Consider the following 20,626-nt stretch of genomic DNA (forward strand, 5'->3'; position numbering starts at 1 on the left):
TAAAGCAAAACGTGTCATTCATCCCGGAGGGATGATGCGGAAAAGGTGAGGGGTCGAGTGTGAAACTGCCAATTCGTGAAACGCCTTGTTTATATTAGGACAGCATATATTAGGATAGCATATATTGGGATGGCATCACAGTTGTGACTAAAGCTGGGCGGTTGAAAGCTTCTAGAAGTTTGCTGGCAGATGCTGTGCTGAGATTAGAGACGGGCCTCGGCCTGTGCCGAGGCTGCTTTTTAGATCATCTTTGGGCCGCTTTGTAAACCCACATGCGGCCTCTTTGACTTCCTATGGGAAGTCAGGGGATAGTGAGCTTTGTGCTACACAAAAGACTCCAGCTGGTGCTGGTGCTCCAGCTCTTCTGGCGCTTCTCACTTCTTCTCTTCCACAATAGGCTGATGCCTGAGGGGTTCCCGCACCGTTAGGGATGCGGGGTCCCATCCCAGGGTGCTGAGCGAAGCTCCGGGCAGGAGGCTCGAAGCACTGCAACCCTCTGCCAGCCCTGGGCTTGGATTACGTGCGGGCGAGGGCAGCCGTCCAAGCGCGCTGCCGTGTCAGCAGAGAGAGACCGACACCGAAACCCGATTCACCCGCTACGAGAGCATCTTCTGAGGCCGATGGGCAGCAGCCAGCCCCGCTCGTGGGGACCTGAAGGGAGGCTCTAGGGCTCCGAGACAGAGGAAACCTCGGTGTCGTGGTCCCAAAAGACAGCAAAGAAGAGGTGGAAGGTGAAGCCCAGCTCCTGAGTGGATGGCACCGATGCTGGACTTGGCAAAGGGGACGAGGATGTCCTAATAGGATGGAGGCATCTCCATTGGAAAAAAAAAAGAAAAGGAAAAAAAAAAAAAAAAAAGAAAAAAAAAAGTTTTTTTTCCTCTTCCATCAATAGGAACAAGTAAAGAGATGCCAAGATCATGCAACCAGCACGGTGGTTTCTCCTGTTAATATTGTGTATTTGTGGGACTACATTTGACCTATGCTTAAAACAGGGTGACGACTGACTGCGCTACACGAAGCTTCTTCAGCTCCATCCTATGAGACGAACTCCATCATTTCTGCATCGACCCTTCCACCTCCCGGCCCCGAAACCACTGCAGGAAATATAGGGGCAGCTGAGGAGAGTGGAGCCCTCCGGGTCGAGTGTGAATCCCATTCTGTATGTAAAGGAGATGGATGCCGCTCCCCCATCCGTCACCAATGTTTGTCCTTGAAGACAGCAAAGCCTCTCTTGTATCCTAGGAAATACACAGAAATTAGGGAGAAAGGGGAAAAAAGGGGGGGAAAAAAAAAAAGGTTCCAAACGACAGTCCCTCCTACAGGGAAGACTTCGCTGTTTAAAAAGGAAAAGAGAAAAAGAAGGGACCCCAGCGTCACCTCCTCCTCCGTCCTTCTGCGCTCGGTGACACGCTAATGACTCATCTGCTGGAGCTGAGCTTGGGCCGCCGAGGGGAGGGTGGGGGCTCGTGCTTTACGAAGGGATTACCGACAGCCAGACGCTTCTGCAAAGCAGCCCCCTCCTTTTTGAGGCCGCTCTGGTGTTCGGGCCATGGGTGCCATTGCGTCAGCGGGGTCGGGCAGGAGCTGCTGACAGCGGGTGGGGATGCTGCTGCCACACCACCTCCCTCCCCGCCTGTCCTCAGGCAGAGATGCCAGTGTTCCTACCGAGATCTGCCCTACTCCTGGGCCATAACCTTGGCTATATCGAACCTATGGCTCCTGCCCAAACTCTCCGAGCGGGTCGGTCCCGAGGTGAGAAACGGGCACTGTCTCTTGAAGCAAACAAACCCAGAAAACATAGAATCCCTCAGTCCTTTTAGCTGCTCCTTTGAGGCTGTGGGTCCCGCCCGAGGACCCCGGTGCCCTGCAAGAGCTCGGCACGAGCCCGGGGTCACCTCCCGCTTCCCCTTCGGCGGATCCCATGGCTGAGGGCTCTGCAGCACAGTGGGAGCGGCAGCCGTGGGATTCGCGGGGATGTGATAATGAATTCAGCGCGGATGATGCTTAATATGGAGTGGCCCGAAAGAAACGAGGTCTAAGGGGGGGGGGGGGGCGGGGGGGGGGGGGGGGGGGGGGGGAGGCGGAATTGGAGGGGGACGTTTCAAGTGTTTGAACGAGAAAGCAAACGTTCAAGAGCTCCGTTCCATTTGCATCCCGACCCCAAGAGCTGCTTGAAGCTTGGCATATGCTGCAGTTCCGACTACAACTGGTAAAACTCATCCCGACTTCCCCAACGGAAGGGATCCGCTCTGCAGTTCCACCGCACCCGAGGACTTGACCTTGGCACGGCCGCTCCGACGCAGCCCCGCAGCGCTCCCGTAAGGCACCGCCCCGCAGGGAGCGCCCCCGGCCGGGTCCCCACGAAGGCATCCCCGTACCCCGTCCTTCAGGGGACCGCTCCGTACGCACCGGGGGAGCGGCAGCCCGTGGCACTCCGCCACGCGCAGCTCTATCCGTGGCTGGCGCCGGGCCAGTCGCTCCCGACGTGCCATCATCCCCACACGGCACTGCAGCTTTGGTCATATGAGCAGAAATGATGAGAAAAGCACTTTTTTAATCTTTTCGCACTTGCTTCCCTGTTCAAACAGTTGCAGGATGGCGATGACTGACGTGCTCAGCGCTGAGGATATCAAGAAGGCTGTGGGAGCCTTCTCAGGTAAGTGCTTAATTTTCTTTCTTTCTTTCTTTCTTTTTCTCCTCCCTTTCGTCTCTACAGCCCAGGATGGCAGTGCATTTATTTAAGCTCGGGGAAGATTACAGCTAGATAAAATAGCAAAGAGGACGCGTTCTCAAAAGCGCGGCGAAGGCGTGACAGGTTTATCAGGTGCAGGGCTGCATCCTCAGCAAAGTTGCTCTGCACACGAAGGAGGTGAAATGCTCATTCCTTTTCAAAGGAAGGTAAGCAGCAGCTGCGGGCTGTGCTTTGCTCGTGAGAGGAGACTTCTAAAGGAACCGAGGGGGATTATGTCCTGATGCAGGATAGGGACGGTGGCAGCTTTCCAGCCATCCAACATTCAGTTTCAAGTACTGCAGAACTGCTCTTTTGCATTTCAAGGAGACAAAAGCCGCTCTTTCCTTACTCCCTATGCGGAATCCCCCAACGGGCTTTGCTTTTCGGGATGGAGCAGAAGGCACAGCAGCAGAGCGAGCGAGTGCGCTGCTCGACTGCAGGAGCTTTCCGCAGGGCGAATGGCTGCTGCGGTCCCTACGTCCCATATATCTCGGGCTCCTCCGGTGTTCAGATATTCCTCATCTCTTTTCTTGTCAAAACTGACGGCAAACCCTTTTCCTGCACCGTGCTCCGAGTGTTAAGGGTTGCTCTCAAGGAAACGGCGGCGTAATGCTCCCCATCCCCACATCCCCCCCCCGCCCCTGCCCCGAAGTGCCTTTTTCTCCTGCTCTGTGCGGTGACCTTCCCGAACAGAGGCAGTGCAAAACCCGCTGAGCCCCGATAAACTCTGCAGCCATAAAGTCGCAGGGACCAACGAACTGCTCTACTCGATCCGGCCGCTGTTTACCTCATTAGCTCCCGTTGTTCCAGGACCATTTCCAAGTCCCGGAGCAGAAGCAATTAGGAGCAACTAATGACGGGTCTCAGCCAAACAGATCCCGAGTGATTGAGCTTCCTTCGCTTTATGCAATAGGAAAAGCTGCGTTAGGAACAAAGATGCATAATAATAATAATAAATAAATAAACCCACAGCACCTTGTGGAGGTCACGGGACTGGATTTCAGCAGCACTTTTCTAGGCTGCACCATAGCCGTTAGTGGGGGGCTGCATGGGTGGGACAGGCGGTTTGGTTAAACAATGGGGAGGTGCAGCAGGTAAACCCCATTTAGTATCTCCTCTCCCATCTCCATGGCTTTGCTTTTTCCCCAGCGGCTGTGCCTCAGAGGGTCCTGCAGGCACAGCACAGCGCTGCCTTGCAGAGCCTGGGCTTACAGACGGTGATTGCACATGCCTTTAGTGGTAGGAATGCTCTATTCCGATTTTGGGAGAGCCTTCAGGAAAAACAGACCAGACCCGTACAAGCCACGTGCACCAAAATAGATCTTGTCCACGGGGGTGGAAACATCAAAAAGTGACAGTGGTCTAATAGTTGGAGTTTGCCCTCTGTATGCTTCCCTTTTTTAAGTGTAAAACTTGTTAAAACATATTTTAAGGCACTGAAATGAGAGTAGGCAGGTTAGCCTTCAGCCTCCAACTCTGCACAGAGTTCCTGTGTGACCTTGGGCAAGTCTCCATTGTAGTTCAGTTCTTCACCTGAAAAACGGAAACAGTGCCCTTCTCACCATTTGTTTATTTAAACGAGTGTTTGTGAAGCGTGACTATTGCGGTGCTCCTGCCGCACCAAGGCTACAATGTACTTTAGCCTCCCAGGGTAGGACATGCAGCAGTAAAGAAGAAAAGCACAGGGTTATGTGCGTATGTAAGTTTTAATGATTTTTCTAAACCATCCTATGGCTTTTCACCCCTTATAGCAGCTGAATCTTTTAACTACAAGAAGTTCTTTGAGATGGTGGGATTAAAAAAGAAAAGCCCGGAAGATGTGAAGAAGGTTTTCCATATCCTTGATAAAGACCGGAGCGGCTTCATCGAAGAGGAAGAGTTAAAGTAAGCAAAGAAACGGTGTTTCTCAAACAGCCTCACCTTAAGAGTCTGATTTCCTTCCCACAAGACTCTAGGTAACAGCTTATGATTCAGTCTCCCAACTGGTACTTGTGTGCAATAATCAGCTGTTTGCTTGTTGTAAGAACTATAGTGTGCTGGAGATAGCTAGTTGTGGGATCCCTTGAACTCTTGAATGCTCAATACCTCAAGGATGGTACTTCACACAGATTCAGAGTACAGCACTCTTTCTGGATGATAGAGTGGTGCTGCAGTGGCACAGGCTGCCCAGGGAGGTGGTGGAGTCTCCATCTCTGGAGATGTTCCAGAACCGTGTGGATGTGGCACTGAGGGACGTGGTCAGTGGGCATGGTGGGGATGGGCTGGCAGTTGGATCAGGTGATCTTAGAGGTCTTTTCCAACCTTCACGATTCTATGATTCTATGACCTTTCCTGAATCCAACAAGGGTTTCTACCTCATATATGAAACAGCAAGGCAAATAAAGACTAAGCGAAAGTGTTCTGAAACAAACAAACAAAAGCAATTTTCTTTTTTTTTTTTCCCCATTCCTCCTCGTTAGGTTTGTACTGAAGGGCTTTACCCCAGATGGCAGAGACCTATCAGACACAGAGACAAAGGCTCTTCTGGCTGCTGGAGATAAGGACGGCGATGGTAAAATTGGCGCTGATGGTACGTAACAAGAGGAATAAACTTGCATAGGAGAAATGGAATATTGCTCTTACATACCAGAACTGAGTAAATCTAGGAATCATCGCGGGCTGTGACCTTCTGAAGGGCACAATGTGGGTTTAATGAAATGACAAGCCTTGCTACATTGCTCGTACTTTACTTGCGTGCTTCAGGGGAAACAGGAGCCGAATTCTGACACTAGAGGGGGCAAGTGTTTATAGTTTAGTTTGTAATTAAGAGACGTAGGAATAAATACCAACACAACTACATTTTAGAATCATTTTATTCTTTCTGTAGATTTCAGTGCAGTGAGGGTCAGGACGCCGAGACTTCACAGGGAGGTGTGAATTTAGAAAAGAAAATAGCTGAGTACCAGCATTTTGCCTTGGTGACTAGTGAAGAAGAAAGTAACGCTTTCTGAAATCATTCAAAGCCTTGCAATGTCCTTAAAATTCAAACTACAGTCAGTCTGCCACCACAGTGTCATCCAATAACAGTCTGTGCACTTTGCTAGTGTTTGTATAGGTCTTCACACCTAAAGAGTTATTCTCTCTTGTTCTAAATATGAGAACTACGAGGAATGAGAAATTCCCTCTCACTGTGTTGCTTCAGAAAAATTACTTCAGTTTTCAGTTTCCCCTTGGGGTCAATCAAATCGGCCCACCAGAAAATGTTCTCCCTTTTCCCTCTTTTTCTCCTGTATCCCTGAGACAAACTGGAAGAGGCATTTCTGAATTATATCCTTCCTCACTGCAGGAGATGATAGCAGGGGATTGTGGCCAGAGCACTACATCACCCAGACAGCAGGCAATTGCTAAGTTTTCATCATGCTGATAAGCTACATGATAGGTTGAAGTGTAAACATATCTTAGAATAATAATAGTGGTAATAATAACCTCATATCTCTGTTATCTGAACTTTGAGATCAATTTAAAAAAAAAAAAAAAAAATGTTGTCTCCAAATAAAAAGCAATTATAAAAAGGAATAAAAGGCAAAATGAGGTTATCTAACAGTCTCCTAGTTTAGAAGCAATGTCATACAGAGTTATCCTCGGACAGTCAGGTGGTATATTTGCTGAAGCGTCTGCTTGTAGCACAATGGCATATCAGTGAATATCACCCTGTTTCTAATCTAAAAGTTCTTAATTTATCAGATGTTGATTATATTACAGTTGTATAGGAGTAATTGTGAAGAACTCAGGGGAAGCTCTTGCTAGACTTTAGCAGCATTACTGAAGCTGAGGAGTACGTCATTATTTAACATTTTATATACTATATGGGTCCTTCTTAGTCCCATTAAAATGAATGGCACTGACACTAAAGTCAGTGGGCACAATTTTCAGGAGAAAACTTGATTCAGGTAAGTAAGCTTGCAGCTGATTGGCTGACCTCACGTCAGACATTCTCAGTTATGCAGAAGTCTGCAGAGCAAAAACCAGCTCAAATGGAATAAAATAAGTATCTCGCAGAGCCATTTTGGCTAATATGACAGAATGACATTAACATTTTCATGCAAGATTGACCATAGCACTTTTTAAAAGTTGAAACAATGCCTGAAAGTTATTACACTATAACAAAACAATATGAAACACTTCTTTTCTCCTTCTGCAATTATCACTCTTCCTTAACTCTGAAATAGAATTACTCTGAATTTACACTAGATAATGAGAATGAAGAGCTTCTTTTTTCCTCTCTTCTCCTCTCCTCTCCTCTCCTCTCCTCTCCTCTCCTCTCCTCTCCTCTCCTCTCCTCTCCTCTCCTCTCCTCTCCTCTCCTCTCCTCTCCTCTCCTCTCCTCTCCTCTCCTCTCCTCTCCTCTCCTCTCCTCTCCTCTCCTCTCCTCTCTTCTCCTCTCCTCTCCTCTCCCTTCTTCTCCTTTTCTTTCCCTTCTTCTGGCCACATCACTACTGCATAAAATCTGTTCCTTTCCGCTTTCTTAAATTTGACTCTGACAATCAGTTACACCACAAAGGCTGGAAGAACAGGCAAAGGAAACAGCTGGAACTGGGAACAAAGGGTGAGGATGACTGATACTTCACACCTTTTCCTTTAGTTCATAAATCCAATTCCAGATTATAAGTGCTCAGAACTAACTACCTAAATTAAACACAGTCATAAATGTACATCACATCATATAGCAGTCAGGCTTAATGGGTTCTCTTTTACCACCACAGAGCTGTTTCTCTCAGCTGTTTCACCACAATCATTAATCTCAACCTCTTAATCAGCCTCCTTTCCATAAGAGGTTTCACATTACAAATTCTTCTCGTAGGTTCCCCACTTAAAGGCTTCTTTCATTTCTGCAAGACTGTCCAGCTCAGAAATTATTGCACCAACTTACTGAATCGAGATTTGTAATTTGTGGTTGCTCAGCCCATTTCAACTAGCTGAATACATGCAGCATGTTCATGCAAGACACAGTTACTTTCTCTGAGATGCCAGGCCTCTTTATGTTTCAGTGATGTGAACAGAAAATGAAGAATCTGAAAAAAAATCTAGGCCAAAGCCAGGTTGGTTACCTAATAAAACTACAAGCACTAGCTTTCAGATTGGACTGTGAAACGATGCTGAAGTAGCTTCAGGAGAATGTTTTTAGCAGCGAACAGACACATCATGCTTTTCTGTTTCTCAGTACTAATGGACTTGTCTATATGTAGAGAATTTTCAAAGACCATGTGATGTAGATTGAACAAAATGTCAAAAGTATCCTAAGTCATAGAATCATAGAATGGCTTGGGTTGGAGGGGACCTCAAGGATCATCAAGCCCCAGCCCCCCTGCCATATGCAGGGCCACCAACCTCCATATCTAATATAAGACCAGGCTGCCCAGGGCCCCATCCAACCTGGCCTTGAACACCTCCAGGGACGGGGTGTCCACAGCCTCTCTGGACAGCCTGTGCCAGAGCCTCACCACTCAATACAAGTCAACCTCTAAAGCTTTTACAAATATTCTAATTACTTTCTTTAACAGCTGCAAAAGTGAGGCATCCTGCATTCAAAATTACAACTGGCATGCCATGCCCTTGCCACAACTAAAAGTCACTTACAACAGACAAAAATCTTTTGGAAGTCCTTCTCTTACCCCTTTTTTTGCTTTTTTAAAAAATAAATTAGTGTAAGTCATTATAAATACATTTTCTAGTGTAAAAATTGAATCTAGTGAGAGGAATTATTCTTCTACAAACTGTTCTCTGTAATTAAATCTGTCATTTTGGTAAAGTACTACCAGGTATGTGTTAAAGTATGCACTACTAAACTGTACTAAACACAGTGGGACAATCCTTCCCTTTTACATCAGAACTTTCATGCAAGACAGCAAGGAAAACACTGTAAAACCTTGTAATTGAAAACTAACATTTGTGCATTTTTATATTTGTTTGGAAGGAGACTTGCACCTGTAGGAGAGGATGAAGTCAGTCAGAAGGGTTATCTCATCAACAGGCCATTCAACAGCAATAAACCATTACCAAAATGAGCAACACACAGGGCCGCATGAACAGTGCCTTATGTCAGAGGTTTTGCATACATGAATATGCTTTGTGACAATGCATCCACAGTCCGCCTGCAGTTGAGCTAACCTTCACGTGAGAATAGTTGGCAAAATAGTTTGCAAAGTTATTCAGCCGGAGCATCTCTGAAATATCTATAAAGTATACTGAAAATACGGGATAAAGTATTAAGTGTATAGCAATTAATCATGAAGGAACATTTTATGGCTTTATGGTTTGGTGGCTTTCAGAAAGTACCCTTGAAATATATTGCTATCAAGTGATAAAATCTAGCATAAGGTAGTACAGAAATTTTCTTGCTTCAGGTTGAATAACCTTTTCCAAATACATTCAGTAGATACAACCTGTTTTAAAAATGAATTAATTAAGCAGTAGCAAGTCTGACAACCTGTTCTAATAGAATATGCATTGTTAGTTTTCTCTTTTAGAAAGGTTTAGTCTATGGGAGTTCATGTTTCTCTCTATAGGATCAATTCGCTCACTGATTTAATAACCACTTTTCCTTCCTGCCAAGAAAAGTCTGGGTTTCCATCACAAGTGGTTTATATTATCTCTTAAATCCAGTTTGCAGCACTTCTGATCTAAGTACCCCCACCATGTACAGGATTTATGCACGTTTCATGTTAAGTAATCCGCATAACTAATCCTAATTTGGATGTACTTCTTTCAAAACGATGGACAATTGTGGATTTAATTTAAACCCTCTGACAATTTTTTCTCAGTCTGGCGTATGAATGTTTGGCAAAATATTTTTGGACACATCCTCAGAAGTATTTATCTGTATGCACGTACCAAGCAGTGAAGATATCACTGAGTTAGAGATTCCCATTTTCCAGCTGAACGTTGGAATGTTCTGTAAAATGCCAAATTTTCACCTGCTTTTATTAGACAAAAGACATCACTCTTCGTTATGTCAAACTTCAACACTTTACTTCTGAGCTTTTACAGATGTCTCCCTCCCATTTGTTACCTTCTCAGCTGGTTATGTTAAACCCATAAACTGCTCAATCTGTAGACCCTCTAATCCTTCTATCATCTTTGTTTCCCTTCCTGGAATTCCCTTCAATATGTGATTTTTAACACTTTTCAGTACATACAACAGTGACCTGTCCAAGGTTAGATGGAGTTATGAATTTTAACCTCCATAAGTAATACAGCACTGAAGGGCATTAGATACATTACACTATAAAATTATCCCAAACTGCAGATAGATACCTTTATGTAAACAATAGGGGTAGAACAATAATAAAAGCCACAGAGTAAAATCCCAGCCCTCTAAAATCCCAGTAATTTTTCTCATCATCATCAATGTGGTCAACATTACTATGTAGGTTCTTACAGTGGAGTCAGCCTTCTGTTTTGCAGTCTATCATTTTCAGTCAATTTGCCAGTCCAAAATTGCGTTTGCATGTAATATATTTATAACACAGGGACACAAACACTCTGAAAGGCTCATTCATGAGTCTCTTTGCCAAAATCTGATAGAAAGGAAATTTATCTGCCTGGGGAATTAAATTTCTAGCTCTTGCCTTCATCCCATTGAGATCTACAATAGAAAAACAGGAAACCAATCAAGTTCTTCACATGAATAGCAGCGGCTGATTCTGACAGTCTGGCATGCGTAGCATCTATTTCACTTCACTACAAGATTTCCTAAATCAACAGTGACTTAGGAATTACCTTTAATTAACTTGGATTTCTTTTGTTCCTCTGTTCTTGTGATGTCTCTGCTACATCAGAGAATCTGTAATCACATCATAATATGATTCTTCTTTCTTTATATCTTCCTTTATTTAACACTTGATTTTCTTTTTCCCCCTCTCCAGAATTTGCAACTATGGTGGCTGAATCATAAAGGCTTTAAGCAATGCAAACCCTTCACCCATCCTTCTCTGCCCAATTCCAACCACCTCCCGCTGACTGCTTTGGCTCCTGTTCTATTTATTTATGTTATTTTATACTCCAGCTCTGTTCTCTGCAATCCTGCAACTCTGTAACTGTGCTGAAAGACTCTGTTAAAATAATAAAGGTCACATCAATCTGGGCTTCACTCTCTCTCACTATCACTTGTTTCTTATTTCACATAGTCTTGGCAGACGTTGAGTGAAACCGCTGCTTTATCCTTAGTTAGGGTAAAGTGTAATTATTTGGGATAAAACTTGCAGAAAATGAGTCATTCAGTCCAAGCTCTGAATTGTGGCAGAACTGACTGCATCATTTTTAAGCCATAGACGGATGCATTCTCACAGCCTGGAAAATCACTAGTGATGGCAATCACCCAGCTTCATTTGGCAGTTTGTTCTTCTGACTTAATCAGTTGTTATAGCTAAAATGAATTTACTATATGTTCGCCTACATCTTCTCTGATGCATTTTGGTGACCGGTAAATTATTTGTATAGTTTGCTAAATCTGCCTGGTGCAGGGGGATTTCAAGATTTGACAAGAGTATCAGATGTTGCTCATCATGCAGAGGGATAACTTTGTAAAGTATTAAAATGTGATCACTTTTGAAACATAGGGTATGTCTATTAGCAGTGTTATACAGGTATCTAGGATAGAAAGAATGCATTACTGAAAAGAGACAACATTACGAATGTGAGGAAAGGAGCAGCGAGATTGAGCTGTGATGCTACTGATGACATTCCCACTGTTAAAATGGAACATCAAAAATATACACATATCAAAAAAACCCTTATCTTCTACAACTGTTGAAAACAGTGAACTTCTTTCTTTGAGTTACATATACAAAACTGAGACTCAGACTAGAGAAGCAAATAGCCAATGGTAAGGCTGTGACAGAGCAAAGAACCAAATGTTTCTTTCCCCAGTCTTTGTCAGTAGCTTCGAAAGCAAGCTACTGCTTTTTATCCTACTTTATTTTCTTTTAAATCAAAGATTAGAGTGGATATAAATCACTTTCAGACAACGTTTCCCCCACATTTTGACAGAACATTGATTAATACTTCAATTAAGAGGAGAGGTATTTTCCATTCCTTGATTCCAAACTACTCCCTACAGCAATAATATCTTAATCCATTCTGACTATCATTAATTTCAAATATATATATATATATATATATATAAAGGTTAAGATTGAAACTGTCACCACCACGTTGTACAGAGCTCCATTCTCTGCCACAGCAATTGCTGATGCTACTTGCAAAGCCAATAAACACTCCCTAAAGCCATCCTAGGTATTCCCTCTATAGTCACTTACAAGGAAGACTTTATGCTGAAGCTGCTGATCATCCAAAAGAAATCCTCTAGTTTTGCACAATGTACATACGGATCTGAAAAAAAAAAAAAAAATGTATTGATTTTTAAGTATCCAAATAAAGCTAATGAAAATGTATTGCAACGAAGCGAAATGGTTTATTTATTTTTTTCTCGGCAGCTGCTGACCCCAAGTGGTAACAAGGCGTAATTACAAGAGCTCAGAGGCCCACAGAAAAAATATTAGTCTCTCCAAACACAGAAGTATCACGAATAAAGATCCATTTAATCAAAGAAACACCATAAAAATCGTTATACAGCCAAAGGTTTTTATATTCTCTGTCTGTCTTACATTTTAATACATCCTCGTGTGGGATGAAAAAAAACCTGTAATTTTATCCAGGGCTTAGCAAAGAAAGAAATATATATATAGCACAATAGAACAAACAGCAAATAATGAGTCTACAAAATTACTTACAGAATTCTATTGGAAATAAAGCAAGTTGAAGTAGCATTCATTGAGATATTTTACTGGTATAAAAGTCTGAAGACTCCAGTGATTTCCACCTCAGTCCCTCAATGACTTCTGAACAAGCAGCACTTAAGAGTCTAATTGGCCTATATTTTTCCACTGGATAAGATTAAAAGAACAATCCCTTTGCTTTCAGGTAGAAGAAGTTACAATCAGAATGCCACTTGCAATACGTTCAGAGACCTCCAACGCAGCACATTCAATTTTCATGGTAGACTTGATATTCTAAACGAGAATCAGTATCTCACTGTCCACATCTTCGATTAGTTTGTGCAAGCCAGCATACCTGGGTCATCTACCCACACCATCAGAACTCTCAAACTCTGCTTTAAATCATGATTCTTAACTGGGTTTTAAATTCAAAGTTCTAACTTCAGTATTTCACACCTTTAGCAGTAGAGAAATATATATATATATTATATATCATCATAGTATCATAGTATTGTGCGAGTTGGAAGGGACCATAGAGATCATCGAGTCCAACTCCCGGGATTCAAGCCCCTCTGTGTAGCAGAGCAGCACTTGTACCACTTGCGCCACAGGAGGGATTCGAACCCGGGCCCTTCGGTGCTGCAAGCAGCACTTTATACCACTGTGCCACCGGGGGCACACTATATATATATACAAGTGTCTAATGAAAATACGTATCTACCCGAACCCAAAAGGACTATTTTATCAGTTATTAAACTACCACCAGTCTCAAATATTGAATTGTTCCATTTTCCATTGAAGAAAAACTCTCAGAACTTTCATCACCCCCCGATGTTAGGTGGAGTTTCCCCATTTGCGATTCAAAATGCAGCAAGTTTAAATGCATAATTTTACTCTAAAATAGAGAACAGAACACACGTAATGTATCAAATGATTCATTTTAATATCATTAAGACTGCCACAGACTGTCTACTGTGAAGACTGAAGAATCTGCAATGAAATTCAATCAGGCTTTCCATCAGGGTGTGCTTTACAGTACGTCTGACAAATTAAAAAAAAACTAAACAAACCACATTACCCTGTGATGTACAATTTTGTACAGAAAGATGTGTTAATTTGCACAGAAATTGAGCTTCTCAGAGAAACATTTGCCTTAATTTTCTTTGCTGGCATTATCATCTTTGTCATGAACAGTAAATCCTCTGTAGTTTACTCTCCGGTTGTAATGCAACAGAAGTTATTAAACAAACAAACATAGCAACAACTCCATCATCACACTGAAGAGAAAATCTTAAATAACCAATACACATCCCTTCATCAGGAATAAAACCAGTGGCTTGCAACAATACTCAACTGGGTTATTTAAGACAAATAAATTAGAGTTAACCACGCAAAAAAGATACTACTTGTTCATAGTGATATTATATACTGCTAGAAAAGAAACAGAGACATCTCTCAGGTGCAGCTCAAAAGGACGAACCAGATCCTCAAGTCATAAACAGAATATGATTTCCTGACAAAAGACGAAACGTTCAACAATGAAGATTTACACCAACAGATCATCAACTCTTAACGTTTCTAAGACCACTGTTTACCAGTACCAAACCTTTAACCAACAAACACATAATTGTTTACGCTTTACAAGGTCCTGCCAAACTTTTAATGGGGTTTCATGGATCAGCAATCTTCCACATGCCTTATTTTCAGAATCAATGGACAGGAGGCCATAACACCTGTCCACTTTGTAAAAACGGAGGTGGGATTTATATTTACAGTCTATCTACCGGTCATGAGCATATAGTGATATGCTCATGCCTAATATTCCATGAATGGCTCCACTCTTCATCAAAGAAAAGCTTTCTCATTTGCTTCTTTTGCCTCCTCTAACTTTGCATCTTCGAGTGAAGAGTAAGGACACTTTCCTCCAGTTTCTAAATAGTTCTGAAGACTGGAAACTGGAACTGGCAGTTCACGCTCTCCAGCAACACCACTTTAAGAGAGCCTCTAAACATCAACAATATTCCATCTGAAACAGTTAATACTCTTCTTGCTATGGAATTAAAAATTACATAATTTAGCAGTATTTTAAATAATTTCTGCCTCAACCAAACAATTCAGCGCTGAAGAGTGCAAATTTACATGAGGTTTACTGAAGACACAAATTAGCCCACAGAATGTGTGCCAATGAGCATAAAAGCACAAAAGAAGTTCATTTGACTCTAAAATCCCAGGTGGAGATTTATGTTGTCAGCAGATAATGATTTCATTTACAAGTTAGTGGCAAATGAAATTTCAAAGCATACATCAAACCATCAAAATCAAGCTGTGATTGAAGTTTTTGCTGACATTTTTGTAAGAATGTCAAAGATGCAAGAGTGCAGACTTCAGTACGTGAATGTCATTGGAACACCTCCCCCAGGTCCTGCCCTCTCTCATTGCTCAGGTGCGTATGAAAGTGAACTGCTGCACAAACTCTCAAAGAATATTTTGGCAGATTCTCTTTTCCAAAGAGAAACACTCTTTAGAAATCCCACACCTAAAACAGCTTTTCAATTAAATAAGTGAGAGCAAAGCAAAATGTTTCTGAAGGAGGTAAGCTGTGATAATGAGCGATCAGTTGTCAAAACCTTCCCACACTGTAGGATCTCCTGCTGTGGGACAATTACTTCACATGGGAGGAGGTACATTTCTGGTTAGTGCTCTCCTAGTTAATAAAGTGACAAAGCTTAACAAAGCTCGGTATACTTTCTAGCACAAAAATTAATATAAATGCAAATATTAGAGTTACTTCTCCAGCTGCCAAATAAATAGAAAGAACTGCAGTAGCTGCAATAATATAATAATGCAAACATAAAAGAACCTAAATAAAAACACTGGAAGGTACTTAATTAGGCAATGTATCATGTAGCTAGAAAAGATTTTTCTTTTCATAAACTTTATTGGTTTTCTATCTAGGAAAATATAAGTGAAAGAAGCTTTTCAGTGCCTGAATGAGAATGGCAATCTCCAAAAGCAGGTTTTAATTCTAGGGGATACTCATCTTAAGTGAGTATCACTTAAGCCATTAACAGCTCACATACAAAAATACGGATGGTTTAAGTGGTATCACACTGGCGTTAACAGATACTCAAGCTGCCAAGTGGAAAGAATACAGTAACTATCTGCTAATCCCAACTTCCCCACTCTAGTGCTTGAGATGGAGAAAGTGAGGTCAAATATCTAATAGGCATAACTGGAGGGACAGGCCATGGGTTGCTGAGAAGCCAAATGGTTTAAAGCCGTTTTTCTGTTTTGGAAATGTTGCCTGGAAGGGTACTTTCTTAATTTCAGTGGTTAACAAACTTCCTTTCCAGTAGCTCCACAATGCAATGCAGTTTTTAGAATGTATCACTGTATATGAAAATAGATAGGTAAGAGTAAATTATCAAGCACTTATTACTGCTCAACTACAGAGACAAATTAGAATTATGTGGCTTTGCTAATTTTAGGCTTCCTTCTGTAAATGAATGAAGATTTTCTCTCTTAAAACATTTGCATTCCATCCCCCTCCCTAAAGTAATTTTCAATTTTGCTGGATACAGCACAACTGCATCCACTCCTTCAGCTGCAATGGGTTGTTGAAATTGAGCTATTGCCCAGCACCTGCTCTTAGTCAGACAGCTCAAATCAGAGGTTAGAGGAAAAAATAAAGATTTTATGTAATTGTAATGCAAGTCTCCTTTCAGCTTTGCTGCAGTCAGTGTTCAATTATGTTCTGTAACAATCTCCATTACTAGAGCCAGTGTTTTTCTGTTCCTCCCTGCATGCATTAACTCTTGTTCACATGTGATAGGCTTCTTAGCAAAGCAGAGGAGTCTTAAGAGACATTTGCCCATAAATTTAATGAGCCTACATCTTTTTCTTTGCCTGCTGAGGATCCTAGTGTTCAAGTGTATCTTCATTTTGAATGCTCCAAAGGAAGATAACCGGAATAATGTAACTTATTTCTCACCAAAAGCCCAATAGGTCAAAATTAGCCTAAAATTTCTCCTAGTCTACTGAGTACAAACCACAGAGCAGGTTAACAATGAAGTAATCTTTTTTTCCCCCCAGAATATACACTATTTTTGTAAGCTTGAGATCCTACTCATTCAGTATTTTTATTAGTTCACTCTGTGGCCAAGATGTTTAAGACTTGGTCAGAAGCAGGAAGCAAGGCTCCACATCTGTAGGAAAAAAAGTGATGAAGAGCTCACCTAGCAAGGCTTGACAGCAAATGGGAAGGAAGTAGCTGGTGTAAACACCTACTGGGAATTCAGGAAGGGGAGCTTTGCTTTTAGTATTAGAGAGCTAGAAATTTATGGAGAAAGAAAGCTGTAACATAGAGGCCAGAGGGTGGACAACATAGAAATTTGGGGTCTGGGACTTGGGGAGAAAAAAGAGTCAAGAGCAGGTGATTAGAATGAGGATTTGAATAGCTTGGAGAAGGAGAGGTTTTATTATACTATCAACGCATTATCATAAATCAACCTTGAAAAGAAAGAACATGCATAGTATGGGAAAGTTTGTGCCTAAATATTAACCTTTTAGATGAGAGGAGATGGTAGAAAACAGCAAGAAGCAGACTCCAGATTTCTTTTAGGAGTCTCAAGTACTTCTTTTTTGTGCCTCCCATGAAAGCTGTGGTCACATGTCTGACTCTCAGCTGTCAGGAAAGGCAATTCTATCAGTCATGGTGGCAGAGAAAATCCTGAAAATTCAAACTCTAAAAACTTAGGGACAATATGAAACAGAACATCACCTTCTGTATCTTACAGCCCCTTCCCCACAATGCAGAAGCATACTCAGTACTCACTTACAAGCACAACAGTGGCTGCTCCTGTAAGAGCATATGTAGAGCTGGGAAAGGTGCAGGACCACTAAGATTCACTAATATTACATGAATCCTGTATGAGGCTTCAGATTCCAAATCAGCTATCCATGTCTAATGCTTTGGGATATACTGCTAAAAAACTGCATAAAAATCAGGGTTCTCTTCCCAGTATTTTCCTAGCCTTACTATTTTTCAGTATAATCTGACACTAAACTGACTCTGATTTTCCTATTTACTATATGCAAGAGCAAACAAATATGAAAGAATCAAGCTGGAATTTTTCCAGGCATATTCAGAATAATTATTCCAAATAACTCTCCTTATCTTTATCCTTGTGGATTTGAACACATCCTTGAGAAATCCGTCCCTCATTCCATATTCATCAGAACAGAGAACAAAACAGTTAAAATTAGCATACTCAAACCAAGTCTATAACCTTGCAGAGATACCAACTCTACATACAATAATTTACCACTTTCTATTGATGCTACAACCACCATTCATTTCTAACTTCCACTTTCCCAATGTAGTACATCAGAAGCAAACGGCAGATATGCCAGATCAGTCAGAAGTGCTGCAGTAGCTGCCAAAAAATTCTTTGGCTGATTCCACCATTTCATAATCATCTTAAATTTCAGTGCAGAGTCTCATCCAAAAAGCTTTCATATCCATGTCTCGGTCCCTACCACAAAAGAGCAAGATCAGAAGACCTGTTATCAAGCAGCAATATAGAAAGCATCCATATCCATACTTCTGTGCTGACAGTCTCACTTCAAATAAAGGAAACAAAAGGCAATTTCGAGGGATCCCCCCTCGCTTCTTGCAGATTTCAGAGCCTTCCAGACACATCACTAAAAACTCGTATTTAATGTTGTAAGGATGCATACAGATTAAGAGCCACACGAACTCTGAATATTCATCAGTTTTCAAGGTTTTCCTTATGCTGTTTTGTCAGACTGTTTTAAAGTAACATAAGATTTAAAAGGGAACTGATGATACAGTTAGTATTTAAGCAAGTTCTTACCTAAAGATCTACTAATTCCTTTCATCAGCACTAATGCCCTCCTGAGAAGCATCGCTGACTCCAAGGATAGCTACATTAGTACCTCAGAAACCTCAGCCCATTCAAGACACAGGTTTCTACTCGTTCAACCCAGAACATAACCTGAGTCTTTGAATCTGAAATACAAAATCAAATCCTAATGAGTTCTGCCTCACTGGAATCACTTTTGAACAAGTACATTTTGTGAAGGACGTAACAAAGGGAATAGTTAAGTGTCCTACAGGTACACAAACCATTTATCAGTTTAAAAGACCACATGACCTTTGTTTAATCCCTATTGCAAAGCACTACTTTCCTTTGCTGTTGCCATTTTTTTGCCACTCCTGCTCAAGCCACAGTGCTATCTGGAACCCGATGAACTGTAAGCCCCACATGCTGTTTATTTGCTGCTTCGTGACCATTGCCTAAAGGAACGTGACTTCAAATTTCATGGTCTTGCAGCTGCCAGGGCAACTTACCCTGCTCACATTAGACAAGGAGCACTTCCCACACTTAAGGAATATTGCTATATTTGATAAAGAGATGAAATGGGCAAGTAAAGGAGTGCTCTATTTCTCTCTAGCTGCTAAGTACAGGATTTAACCCAGTCAACACTTCTCTGGGGTAAGAACCTCATCTTGTGCTGTGGTTTTTAGTGTTCTGCTTTGTGTTGTTTGGCTTGGATTTTTTTCAAGCCAGCAGGGTTTCTTTCCCCCTCCCTCTTCATGTATTCAAGATGAGAGAAGCTTCAGTGAGCACAGCTACCAGTACTCCAATTTATTCAGCAGCAACCCCTGTGGACTGCTAACAGCAGAATGCAATTCTGCTTGGATTATAAGGTGTAGATAAGTAATTCCATCCTTAATCTATCACTGTCAGTGCAGACAAGGGAAGGACTTTTACCTAGGAGAAATCAAGCAGAGGAAAAAAATATATGTAATGCGTGGGGCAAAAGGACAGCTGAAAAAAGGAGAGGATACGAGTCCTTGCTGCATGCTATGTGCATGCAGAGCTAAGCAGGAAAAGGGGGAACAAGACAAAGGACCAGGATGCTAGAAGTAAAGAACGTGATAAAGGATATAGGCAGGTTCAAAGCAGAAATTCTCAATAGCAATGAGAATTCCACTTCTAGCATAATCTACACCTTCTGGTAAATGTCCCCAGTGTAAATAGGTAGAGATGTTTGAGACCTTGGTAAATGCTGATGGATTTTACTTTACATTTACATTACAGACGCGATCAATAAATCTCAAGTACATCATAATGAAGCCTCAAAGCCTTTGCATGCAAACCTGTCAGTAAACTGGGACAATATAACAAATAGACAAGGATAACGCAAAGGTTGCACAAATAGAACAGAATCACAGAACTGTAGGGGTTGGAAGGGAACTCTGGAGACCATCTAGTCCAAACCCCTGCTAAAAAGTAGGTTCCATGGAGCACAATGCAGAATGAAGCTTCCAAGCAGGTAGCCTGGAAGGTGAGGAGGGACAAAGCATCAGGAGCTAGTATATACACAAGCTTGTTTTCCTTGCAGCAGGCACTTCTGCTTGCAGGTTATTCTTTCCTATTTAGAGGACTCTGCACTTGCTCTTGTCGAACCTCATCAGTTTTCTCCCTCCTTGCTCAACTCTCAGCACGTCCACGTCCTGCTGGACGGCACCACACCCTTCTAGTGTGTAAACAAAATCACAACAAACACACCCCAAGCCTCAACCCCCAGCCATGCATTAGTACAACAGACCCAGACATCATGCGCATGCGCACAGCATCCTGGGCCCTCTCGCCGCCAGTCAGGCGCATGCGCAGGAAAAGATCCCGCCATACATGTGAGTGGAGGCTATTCTGCCCGGAAGATCCCATTGCTTGGAAGAGAGCTTCTTTGTGCTTCCAAACTCCTCTTCTGCAGTCTTTTGCCCACAGCTTTATTATTTTCAAGTTGTTTTTATTTCAAGTGAGTTAATTTTGGCTAAGTGGTACTGTCCCCTGCCCTCCACCCAATAACAAGTCGGTTCCTACATACGTAGTTAGTTGCTGGGCAGAAAACACCCCGCCTTAGCCATCCGTACCACAGCGGCTCTGAGCGCTCTGCCTCGCCTCAGCCACAAGAAGGGCGGGAATCAGGATTTGAGTGACAGGGCGCTCGGAGGGCGGGCAAAGACACAGAAACCAATAGTAACTCCGGCTAGTCTTGACGAGCAGAGCCCATAGCCAATCGGATTTAGCGTCCTGGAGGAAGGCGGGGC

General features: G+C 42.4%; 1 protein-coding gene across 2 annotated transcripts; it reads left to right on the forward strand.

The window, feature by feature from the left end:
- Positions 1-2,062: 2,062 nt before the first annotated feature.
- Positions 2,063-10,853, forward strand: PVALB (parvalbumin). Of its 2 annotated transcripts, XM_072355883.1 has the most exons (5): positions 2,063-2,318; positions 2,589-2,656; positions 4,483-4,615; positions 5,191-5,300; positions 10,636-10,853. In XM_072355883.1, the coding sequence occupies exons 2-5, from the start codon at positions 2,596-2,598 to the stop codon at positions 10,662-10,664; spliced, it is 333 nt and encodes a 110-aa protein (XP_072211984.1). In that variant the 5' UTR covers positions 2,063-2,318; positions 2,589-2,595; the 3' UTR covers positions 10,665-10,853. The 2 variants fall into 2 exon arrangements, with proteins under 2 accessions (XP_072211984.1, XP_072211975.1); XM_072355874.1 differs by lacking the exon at positions 2,063-2,318 and having other exon boundaries at positions 2,396-2,656.
- The last annotated feature ends 9,773 nt before the right edge of the window (positions 10,854-20,626 follow it).

This window comes from Excalfactoria chinensis, chromosome 1 (genome assembly GCF_039878825.1).
Source record: "Excalfactoria chinensis isolate bCotChi1 chromosome 1, bCotChi1.hap2, whole genome shotgun sequence".
Lineage (NCBI taxonomy): Eukaryota > Metazoa > Chordata > Aves > Galliformes > Phasianidae > Excalfactoria > Excalfactoria chinensis.

What these genes read in the sequence shown, in the direction of transcription:
- PVALB (XM_072355874.1), top strand. Translation starts at nt 2,524, where the DNA reads ATGAGCAGAAATGATGAGAAAAGCACTTTTTTAATCTTTTCGCACTTG. An exon ending in GGCTGTGGGAGCCTTCTCAG is followed by an intron (nt 2,657 to 4,482) that starts GTAAGTGCTTAA and finishes CACCCCTTATAG; the next exon opens with CAGCTGAATCTTTTAACTAC. An exon ending in TGGTAAAATTGGCGCTGATG is followed by an intron (nt 5,301 to 10,635) that starts GTACGTAACAAG and finishes CCCCCTCTCCAG; the next exon opens with AATTTGCAACTATGGTGGCT.